At 38.1% G+C, this 12,130-nt stretch overlaps 1 protein-coding gene across 1 annotated transcript; it reads left to right on the top strand.

The window, feature by feature from the left end:
- Positions 1 to 4,080: 4,080 nt before the first annotated feature.
- Positions 4,081 to 5,490, top strand: LOC138916504 (olfactory receptor 4D10-like). Its single transcript, XM_070229141.1, has one exon. The coding sequence runs from the start codon at positions 4,555 to 4,557 to the stop codon at positions 5,488 to 5,490; it is 936 nt and encodes a 311-aa protein (XP_070085242.1). The 5' UTR covers positions 4,081 to 4,554.
- Positions 5,491 to 12,130: the final 6,640 nt, after the last annotated feature.

The raw sequence follows: 12,130 nt of genomic DNA, 5'->3' as shown, positions 1-12,130 counted from the left end.
TACTGGAAAAACTAGATAACTAGATGCATAATAATGAAATCAGACCCCTGTCTTACACAGCTCAGAAAAATTATTTGAAATGGATTAAATATTTAAATATTTAAATATTAAAGACCTGAAACAATAAAACTCCTAGGAGAAAAAGTCATGGAAAATCTCCTCAACATTGGCCTTGTCAATAATTTTTTGGATATGACACCAAAAGGACAAGCAACAAAAGAAAAACTTAATAAATGAAACTACATCAAACTGAAAGCTTCTGCACAGCAAAAGAGACAATCAAAACATGAGAAGACAACCTACAGAATGGGAGAAATTATTTGCAAATTATGTATCTGATAAGCTGTTAGTATCCAAAACACATAAAGAACTGATAAACTCAATACCAAAAACACACAATCCGATTTAAAAATGGGCATAGGAACTGAATAGATATTTTTTTAAACAAGGCATTCAAATGGCCAATAGGTACATGAAAATGTGCTCAACATCACTAAGCATGAGAGAAATGCAATTCAAAACCACAGTGAGATATCACTTCACACCTGTTAGAATGGCTATCATCAAAAAGACAAAAGATAAGTGTTGGTGAGGATGTGGAGGAAAGAAAATCCTTGTGCACTGCTGCTGGAAATATACATTGGTACAACCACTGTGGAAAACAGTAGAGAGGTTCCTCAAAAGATTTAAAATAAGACTACCATATGAACCAGCAATACCATCTCTGGATATATACCAAAAGGAAATGAAATTAAGGTCTTGAAGAAGTATCAGCACTTCTATGTTCATTGCAGCATTATTCACAACATTCAAGATATGAAAGCAATCTCAGTGTCCATCAACGGATGGATGGATAAAGAAGGTGTGGTCAGTCACAAAAAATAGAAAGTCCTGCCATTTGCAACAACACAGATGGACCTTGAGGGCATTATGCTAAGTGAACTAAGTCAAACAAAGACAAATATTCTATGATCTCATATTTATATGGAACCTAAAAATCTGATCTCATAGAAACAGAGTAGAATGAAGGTAGGTTACCAGGTGTTGGGGATGGGGAGAAGTAAGGAGATGTTGGTTAAACTGTACAAATTCCCAGCTATAAGATGAATAAGTTTTGGATCTAATGTAAAGATGGTGATTATAGTTAACAATATGGTAACAATACTTGAAAGTTTAAAAGAGAGTATGTCTTAAATGATCTCACTACCAAAAAGAACGAGTAATTATGTGAGGTGATGAAAGTGTTCGCTAACACTAAGATGATAAGCATTTTGCAATTATAAAGGTATCAAATCAACACATTATATGCCTTAAACACACTCAATGATATATGTCAATTAAATCTCAGTAAAGCTGGGTTGGGGGAGGAATTACCCATCTCAAACACATAACCTGCATCATGCACTTTTTAATCTGTGTAGGCTAGTTTACAGTACTAAAACAAAATGGAAAAGCAAGTAAATCCAAACCCATCAGCATTCTGCAAACAGTGGAAGTTCATTTTATATAAGATCACATCATTCAATAAATTCAGGTAATCTTAAGTAACTATTATGATTTTGTAGACAGCTTTACTAACATACTTATCTAGATGTATCCAAATTGAGAGTTTCCATTTGAGTAGAGTGTTGGAAAAAAGGAAAAACGTGCATTCCCCAAACGTCATCTAAGTCTTGTTTCTCTACATGCAGAGACTTAGAGCAACATCATGAGACTATAATCATTCTGCATATAATTAGAAACTAGACTGGTAGCAAAGGATTTGAGGTGCAGTTTTTTTTGAGATTTTTGACAATCAAAATGAAACTGATTTGTCTATACTGTCCTCTGAGCCTTACAAGCAATGAAAACTGGACCCTTTTTCTCTCTCAGGTGCAGTATTTGGCATGTTTTAACAAAGTTCTTATTGAGCTATGGATAAACAGATAGATTTCCTCTACTGCCTCTAAAGAATTTGGATATCAATCAAAATGTGTCCGTCTGTGTATGCGTGAATGTGTGTTTACACATGTGAATGTTTCAGTAACTTCTTAATAACTCCCTTTGAAACTTCATCACCAACAACAGAATCAGGCACTGAATTCCACTTCCTTGTCCAATATTATTCCCTTTGCAATTCTCACATTAAGCCTGAGGCTGAGGGATTTGCACGTAAGATAGGGACACAGAGGAAGTTCTTGAAGATGTGATTCTTTGAATCTGCCCTTTCTTTCCTGAAAGGAGAATAAAGACACTAAGATATTTAGTCTTCCAAGAGGCTCTGCCTTCAGAAACAATATTTTCAAGAATTAACGTCACTAGTGTCACTAGTGTTCTATTCTGGTCTGTACCTGATGACATACAATTTGTAGTTGGAGTTTCAGGATCAAAGGTATTAGGTAAAGATGTTAAGATTTAGCTAAGGTTAAAGTTATCGATAGTGACATTGAGATGTTGTTATTGATTATACAAACTATGTATGAATAGTTTGACTTTGATATTTTCCAGGTATACTAAATGCTTCAGAGCCAAGATGATCTTCTCAGTGACAGAAACAACAAAGGTGGGTGTTAACTATTGGAAGAGAGGTGATATGTTAAGAGGGATTCAGAAATGTGGTCCACTCAGTGTGAGAGAAGGCATCATTCGTTTGCTGTGATCATTTGAGTTGCTTCTTGATGAGATAGTCTCAGACTAAGCTCCACATAAATTGGGTTTCCAGAACCCCTTTCTGAAAAATTCTTATCTTCAGACAGACTTTACCAAATTTTCTTTTCTTTGTTTTGTTTCTCTGAGAAAGATTATCACTGAGCTAACATCTGCTGCCAATCCTCCTCTCTTATGCTGAGGAAGATTGGCCCTGAGCTACTATCTGTGCCCGTCTTTCTCTATTTTTCCTATGTGGGACGCCTGCCACAGCATAGCTTGATGAGCAGGGCGTAGGTCCGTGTCCAGGATCCGAACCAGTGAACCTGGGGCCACCAAAGCAGTGCATGCAAACTTAACCACACGGCTATCAGGCGCACCCCAAAATATTCTTGTTATACAAAATGAGACCCTATATACATAAGGTTGAAGAGGCAAACAAAACAATGTTTTTTCCATCCTATTTCTATCTTTTCCTTAACTTCAAACATAGATTCACACTATATTCCATCTGAAAAACAGGAATAACATTAATACTTTCTAAAGGATAGTGGTGAAAATTCAATGTCAACATTTCATAACTCTTCACACACAGTAAACACTCAAAAAGTAGCAGCTTTTATTACTGCTAGAAATCATTATATCTCTTAGCATAGTTCCTATCCCAACCAAATCAATCTCTACTTTTCTCTTGACATTTTACATTTTATCATGCATTATGTTCATCAATTTATACAAATCATTCACTTTCGCTAAGCTGCAAACACTTTGACAATGTGGTCCCATTTGTTCATATACATTTGAACATTGCAATAAATGTTGACTTGCTAAGTATAAGGTGGAATAAGTAATAATTATAAAATTTCCTAAGAATGGCCAATAACAGCTTATAAAAAATAGGTATTATTCTAAACATATCTACATCTCTCCCTCCTGTGTGAACCCTCCACTCTCTTAGCTTTGATCCACACAGAGATAGAGGCAGAAGAGAGTGTGGTTGATAGAGTATGGATGACCTTTCAAAAGTGGGTCACTATCTTTATTCTCTCCCCCACACTCAAGCAAGGATCACAACAGTTACGTGAGATGAATAAGTTCTAGAGAATTGCTGTGCAGCACTGTGGCTATACTGTATTGGAACCCAAAAATTTGTTAAGAGGGCAGCTCTCATGTTCAAGTGTTATCACAATAAAAGAAACTAAAGATATTCTTTGATATTTGTATTTATATATTGTTTCAATGCGTTTCTTAAAAATAAATTTTGAATATTTTAAAATAATTAATAAAAAATCTGATTCGTATAAGGTAATGACAAAGAAAAGCTACATATATGGAATAACAGGTGACAATTTTAAGAAATTCAACATAAAACAGCCAACAGTAAGGAAACTGACTCATGCCACAGCAACATTGCAGTAAGAAACAGAATGATACTCTTTTTTTCTTTTTAGCAAGACAAGACCCTGTGGAAGTCAACAGAAAGTTTGCTAATATGAATATTAAACTTTCATACTATGAGTCTACAGTGGCTGGAACCTCATTGTACTTATCTTTCTGTTTATGATTCAGACATTTTGGACATTCGATATATTTGGATGGAAGAAAACAATAACAAAATTTGAAAACTAAAATAAATTAATTAAATAAAATGTTATGTAAACATCACTGCTGAACATAAAGTTTGTTCTTTTCAAAAATAGTTTTATAAGAACAGAATTATTGAATGACTTTACATGGGATAATTTGATTTGATCACCAAACTGACTGCAATCTTAAAAATTTAGACAAAACAACAAATCACAAACAGTGCAACCACGCGAGGAACATTCTGAATTGTATTCTTAGTGCTTGAGAAGAAAACAAAATAAAGAGCCAAGTCTTTTCAAATGAAGAAGCTTGAAACAAGAGAGAGAGAAAGAAGTTGACTCAATGGAGCTAAAAAACTGCACGAGGGTCAAAGAATTTATTTTCCTTGGCCTAACCCAGAATCAAGAACTGAACTGGGTCTTATTCCTTTTCCTGCTTTGGGTGTATGTGACAACTCTGCTGGGAAACCTCCTCATCACGGTCACGGTGACCTGTGAATCTCGCCTTCACACCCCCATGTATTTTTTGCTCCGTAATTTGTCTGTTGCCGACATCTGCTTTTCCTCCATCACAGCTCCCAAGGTTCTGGTGGACCTTCTGTCAGAGAGAAAGACCATCTCCTTCAATGGCTGCTCCACCCAGATGTTTTTCTTCCACCTTGTTGGAGGGGTGGATGTATGTTCTTTGTCGGTGATGGCATTTGATCGCTATGTGGCCATCTCCAAGCCCCTGCACTACGTGACCATCATGAGCAGAGGGCGATGCACTGCCCTCATTGTAGCCTGCTGGCTGGGGGGCTTTGTCCACTCCATCGTGCAGATTTCCCTGTTGCTGCCCCTCCCCTTCTGTGGACCCAATGTTCTTGACACATTCTACTGTGATGTCCCCCAGGTCCTCAAACTCGCCCATACTGACATTTTTGTGCTTGAGCTACTGATGATTTCCAATAGTGGGCTGCTCACCACACTGTGGTTTATCTTCCTGCTTGTGTCCTACACAGTCATCCTAATGATGCTGAGGTCTCAGGCAGGGGAGGGCAGGAGGAAAGCCATCTCCATCTGCACCTCACACATCACTGTGGTAACCTTGCACTGTGTGCCCTGTATCTATGTCTATGCCCGGCCCTTCAATGCCCTCCCCACAGATAAGGCCATCTCCGTCACCTTCACTGTCATCTCCCCTCTGCTGAATCCCTTGATCTACACTCTGAGGAACCAGGAGATGAAGTCAGCCATCAGGAAACTGAGAAGAAGATGTGTACCTTCTGAGAGGATATAGACTGGTCGCTCACTCCTTCTCACCACCTTTGAAAATGTCCATCAAATAAACCGCATTGACTAAAGGATTTCTAAATAATTTTGAATTTGAATTTCTACTGAGATGCACACGACTTTCAAAGATTCTGTTTGGCATGCAATAATAATGTAAAAAGATACGTTTCATGTTGCAAAAGGAAGCAGAGAAATCAAACTGTTAGCTGAAGAGTTATTGCATAATGCTTATGCAATAAAGCCTTGGAAGAAATAAAGAAAAGAGAATATGTATGCACTCAGAAATTTTATCACATTGGAATTGTTGTGGGGGTTTCGTTCAGCTCTATTGCATATAATTGAGAAATACAAATGTTGTTTATTTCAGATGTACAACTTGATGTTTTGATATACATATAGATTGTGAAATGATCATTGGGGGAAAATGGATTAAGGTGGGACCTCTCTTGGTTATTACTTACAACAACATGGAAATCTCCGATTGTATAAATAAAATTAACAATAAGAAAAAGCAAATATATATATACTCAGACATTCCCACTATATTCTTGTTACCAGGAAGGGAGCTGAGAAACATAATGCAGCTTGGGCATTGGATTGCTAAGGTCTTTCATGAAGTAATCACATTTTAATGAAGTAAGCACACTCAAATTAAGTTCCTCCTCTGACTTTCTGATATGAGTAAATTAAATAACTACTACCTGAAGATTTTTCCGTCTGAAGCCCACACTCCAGTGGTTGAGTGCAGGCGCTTTGAAGCCAGCACAGCTTGAGTTAGAATGTGGACCCCAGTAACTATGGGTTCTATGACCTCATGTAGGTCCTTACCCTGACCTTCCTCTGAACCCCACACCTACTGACCACACTTCCATGACATTGCCTCAGCGACCGGGGCTCAGCTCAAGCACCACACTCAGGACCTTGTTTCCAATTCCCTGTCCTCCTTCTTCCTATTCCCCCAGTAGGGCTATGATTTATTTATTGTATCCCCAGCACCTGGCACAGCAAGTAGAACATAGAAAACTGTCCAAAAAATGGTTGAGTTAAAGAACTCAGTGAATGAATATCACCTCTCACTCCTTTCTGTTTCTCAAATCATTGGAGAATAGGAGTAAGAAAACAATGGATTTGTTATTATTTTCTGTTAACATGACTCCCTAAAAATGACAGAAACCTATGAAGCTGCTTCAGACTACGCATATACATTCAAAAAGGTTGGCATGAACGGAAAAACATTATTCAATACATGAACTTGGTTTTTATTTGTTTTCTTGTTCTGCAATTTACAGCATTTGGGAGTTTTTCTTTTTTGCCCTTCATTTCTGCAGGTAGATCCTAGATCTTAAAATTTTTGAAATTAGACAAATGTTCATGTCACAGTACAAATGTCAGTTCAAAAATCAGACATGCAAAGGTCCTCAGGTGGGGCTGTGCCCAGGCCTTCATAAGAAGATGAGAGGAAGCAAGGAGGAGCCAGGTAATGATTGAAGTCAGAGAGATAATGAGGCCATGGGACCAGGTCCTTAGGACCTTTTAGACATTGTGAGGATTATGACTTTCACTCTAAATAACATGAGAGCATCTGAAGGGCTTTGAAGAGCAGAATAGTGATGCATGTTTTAACAGAATTGCAGGGGCTCCTGTTACAAATAGAATGAAGAGAGGTGAGGACAAAAACAGGGAGACCAATTAAGAGGCTACAACAATAGTCCCATGAAAGAAATAATGAAGACATAACTTAGGGTAGTAACAGTGGAGGTGGTGAGAATGGTGAAAAACTCTGAAAGTCGAGCAAGTAGGAGTTGCTGATGGATCCAGCGTGGATTTCCTGGTGACATGTGTGTCCTGTGAGAACTCCATCACCCACTTTCTTCATCTGCCCATTGAGAGCTCCTTCACTCTCGTCTACATAATCCTTTCAGGTCCAATGGCTCCTTCCAATACTTGTGTGTCACACTTCAGGAATTACCCTACGTGGGTGAAACTGCTAAGGAAGTTGTGCAGAATCCCTAAGAATAGGCATTTATGTCCCAATAGAAAATCTACTAAGAGGTAAGGTAGAATTCTGGTAAGCCGACCTAACAGGATTCTTGCTGAAGGCAGGCCACGGTGATCAAATATCACTTGGGGGATGGAGAATGGTGAGGAACCTGATAAGATACTGAGGGTGATCAACATGGAGGTTGGGGGATTTTGGCTAAACTGAATTAGCAGAATTCTTGCTAAAATTGGACAATGCAGAGACAAGCATGGAGGTCTCAAAGTGGAGGCCTAGTTGAAAAGTTCAGGGGAGTCTGAGTAGAGTTTGGTCAAGGGGAGAATCTTTGTCACTGCTAAAAACTTTTAGATCCTACACAAAAAGTGTGTTCCTAAGGACATGTGCCTGAGTCACATCTTGATTACTCCCACTGAAACCACCTCTCCATCAGTAGAATTTTTCCACAGCCACATCCAATTATATGCCCTCTGATAATTCTCACACTAGTTCTGGGATTGACAAATTGGTACATACGATGGAACACTGTGAATCAGTGTGGAAGAGCCAAGGAAATATTATTCCCTGAGTCTGCCCTTTTCCACGTAAAGATAGACAGGAAGCCACTGAAATCACTGGCCTTCAGAGGCGTATTTAACAAAATTTCCTGAAGCTGAATGACTCCCAAGGTTCGTGTGAACATTATTCAAGATGTTTGAGAAGGAGGTTGGAAATTTTAGGTAAGACACATAACTCTACATGAGTGTGAATGACTATGGTGTCTGGGTGTCGATGAATAAGTGTGAGAAGAGAAGAGTGAGAAAAACTGAAATCTAGATGGAATTGTAAGATTCATAAATACACTTTGACTAAAAATAATGAAATATATACACAAGATGCTGCATTCCAGGGTGAACTGTCAGTGGCAGACAGCACAGCTAAGAAATATGAACAAAGAAGATATTGTGAAAGGAGAGTCATAGAAATGAGTTTAGTTTGGAAGTAGGCAGAGGAAGCTCTTTTTTTCCAGGATCCTTTGAATTGCACAAACAAGAGATTTTTCTCAGAAAAAAACAATGAGATTTTCTCATCCTATAGATGGATCTCTTGAAACTGAAATCTACAGAGGTTTTTCTTATGCTAAATTCAAAACTAGAAAGAAAATAAAATATTTCAAAAAAGTTGAAAGAATAATACAGTGAACACCTACATACCCTCCCTTAGATTTATCAAAAAATAAAAATTTTGTAACAACGATTTTCTTTTGCTTGTCTTTCCGTGCCTACATATTTGGATCCTTTCTTTCCAGCCAAACTTCCCACTCATCAGCAACTGTTATATATTCAACTGGTCCCCTAAAGCCAGATCTCCCATTCTCTCCACTCCCATGTGCCCCAAACAGAAATGTCACCTCCTCCATGCAGCTTCCTCTGAGCCTCTTGGAGAGAAATCACCCTTTTCTCACACACACCTCATCTGTCTTTAGACGGTCCCCATCAATGTCATATTATTAAATTTCAGTTCTTTCTCCACTGGTTTTGGATTATATTCATTTCTCTCAAATAACCTAGAACTCTGCCAACTTTCTATCAATATTTGTTAAATAAATGGAGTAAAAATAGCAGAAACATGGAGCAGAAGGCAGAGGATGTTGTCTGAATTACCAAAAGTATCTTGTGAACGTAGGACCTATTCCTCTCTGACAAACAGTACTGACTCGGGGTCTGAGGTACTGTACCTTCTACCCTTCTGTGTAGACCATAGTCTACTATTTACAATTCCATAGTCCCTGTGGAAGGATATCATAAGTAGGTAAGACCTCCTCAATATCTTTAGTAACTATATTGAGTTGGTGTTTTCTGGTGATTATTTCCCCACTTTAACTAGTCAGAATTGATAGCTCAGCTACTATTTGGTTCAACACACTCCATTTCCTGATGAGCCTCCCATGTTAAGGTTACCCAACATAGTACTAATCATAAGAGATAACCAGTCATGTATGTTGAGACTCTATGTATGTTAATTCACCTAATCCTGATAACTTCCCTGTGAGGTGGGTATTACTATAATCCCCATTCCACAGATGAAGTGGAGACTCCATGAGGTCTCTCACTTACCCAAGTCACACAGGGACAAAGCCAGGACTTGAGCCCAGATGGCTCTCACTGCAGAGACCAGCACTTGACTTCTCTGGTCTGCTAAGATGTTGTCAGATAAGAAACCAAACCAAGCAAGTGCTCTCCTTACTACCAAACGCTGTCACCACCCTCTGGGCCACTCTCATTGACAGTAAAAGAAAAGTACCTCCTATTTTCCCCAAAAAAAGTATGTTCTGATGAAGCTGTTTTAGAATACAGATTCTGGAAAACATACAACTCTTCTAAAAGATTGTCAGTACATTTAAGAAGCTGTGTGCCTGAGACAGTTACTAACCCAGCGTTTTACTTTAAGGTAACACACGTATGAGCATACTTATTATTGCTTAGGCAATGCTCTAAGTATTGATGTTTTTGCATATATTAATTCATTTAATCCTCACAAAAATCGCATGAGGGAGATGCTATTGTTTCCAGATACTGATGCAGAGCCTGAGGCCAAAGGGGTAAACTAACTTCTCCTGTAGCGTAAGCAGTAAGTACCCAGCTGGGATTGCAACAGGCTGTGCTATGCCAGAGGCCCCCAGGTATCTGCCTGCATGCTCTGATAACTCTTGGTAGCTTTTTTAGCTTTCCATATTAAGTAGACTTTCGACAAAATTGTATACAGAAGAAAGACAACTTGAATGGAAAGTGAGCTAGGTGAAAAGAAATATCTTCATTTGAACTGGAAAACACCCCAAAAAAGTGAGAGAAGTGACTTTCACCTTTCTTTTCTTTCTGATCATGGTAAGAAAAAGGAGATAAACTGCAAAGAAAGAAATTAAGTCCATTTCAAGGATTCGCAAAATAAAAAAAGGAAGGAATTCAAGAGCAAAATGATTATATTGTAAGCACATGCCTAACATTTTAAGAAAGTGACAAATTGTTTTCAAAAGTGGTTGCATCATAACATGGATGGACCTTGAGAGAATTATGTTAAGTGAAATAAGCCAGCGAGAGAAAGATAATCTGTGTATGACTCCACTCATATGAGGAATTTAAAACTATGGACCAAGAACAGTTTAGTGGATACCAGGGGAAAGGTGGGGTGGGGGGTGGGCACAAAGGGTGAAGTGGTGCACCTACAACATGACTGACAAACATTAATGTACAATTGAAATTTCACAAGATTGTAACCTATCAATGACTCAATAAAAAATAATAATAATAATAAAAAGTGGTTGCATCATTGCGCATTCCCACCAGAGTTACAGTTCCTCTACATTTTTGTCAACTCTGATATGTCAATCTTCTTTTTTTATTGCAGTAACACTGGATCACAACATTATATAGCTTTCAGACGTACATCGTAACATATTTCGAAGACTGTGTAGATTACATCATGTTCACCACCCAAAAACTAATCATAATCCATCACCACACATGTGAGCCTAAATCATCCCTTTTACCCTCCCCTCTCCCCTCTTCCTCTGTGGTAACCACCAATCCAATCTCTGTTGCTATGTGTTTGTTTGTCGTTGTTTTTATCTTCTACTTATGAGTGAGATCATACAGTATCTGACTTTCTCCCTCTGACTTATTCCACTCAGCATAATAACCTCAAGCTTCATCCATGTTGTCACAAATGGCTGGATTGCATCATTTCTTATGGCTGAGTAGTATTCCATTATGAATATATACCACATCTTCTTTATCCATTCTTCCCTTGATGGGCACCTAGGTTGCTTGCAAGTCTTGGCTATTGTGAATAATGCTGCAATGAACACAGGGGTGCATGTATCTTTATGCATTTGTGTTTTCAAGATCTTTGGATAAATACCCAGCAGTGGGATAGCTGGATCATACGGTAGATCTATTCTTAATTTTCTGAGGATGCTCCATGTTGCTTTCCATAGTGGCTGCACCAGTTTGCACTCCCACCAGCAGTGTACGAGGGTTCCCTTCTCTCCACATCCTCTCCAACACTTGTTTCCTGTCTTGTTAATTATAGCCATTCTGATGGGAGAGAGGTGATATCTCATTGTAATTTTAATTTGCATTTCCCTGATAGCTAATGATGTTGAACATCCTTTCACGCACCTGTTGGCCATCTGTATGTCTTCTTTGGAGAAATCTCTGTTCAGATCTTTTGCCCATTTTTAAATTGGGTTGTTGATTTTATGTTGTTGAGATGTATGAGTTCTTTGTATATTTTGGATATTAACCCCTTCTCTCTTATTTTAGCCATTTTAATAAATGTGCACTGTTATCTCACTATAGCTTTCATTTACATTTCCCCACTGATAAATGACATTGAGCATCTTTTCATATGCTTAATTGCTAAACCTATATCTTCTCGTTGAAGTATCTGTTCAAACCATTTGTCCCTTTTTTTTTAATTGGGTGGTTGGTTTTCTTATTGAATTTTAAGAGTTACAGCCATTCCATTCCTAGGTACTTACCTAAGAGAAATGGAAACATATATCTACATGAAGACCTCTACAAGAATATTCATAGCAGCTTTATGTGTAATAGCCAAAAACTAGAAACAACCCAAATGTTCATCAACAAGTGAATTGATAAACAAAATGTGG

Source organism: Equus caballus, chromosome 12 (genome assembly GCF_041296265.1).
Source record: "Equus caballus isolate H_3958 breed thoroughbred chromosome 12, TB-T2T, whole genome shotgun sequence".
NCBI classification, from domain to species: Eukaryota; Metazoa; Chordata; class Mammalia; order Perissodactyla; family Equidae; genus Equus; species Equus caballus.
Note: the sequence above shows the minus strand (reverse complement) of the source record. Positions and strands in the feature narration are given on the sequence as shown.

Coding starts and splice junctions, on each gene's coding strand:
- LOC138916504 (XM_070229141.1), top strand. CDS start 4,555: ATGGAGCTAAAAAACTGCACGAGGGTCAAAGAATTTATTTTCCTTGGC.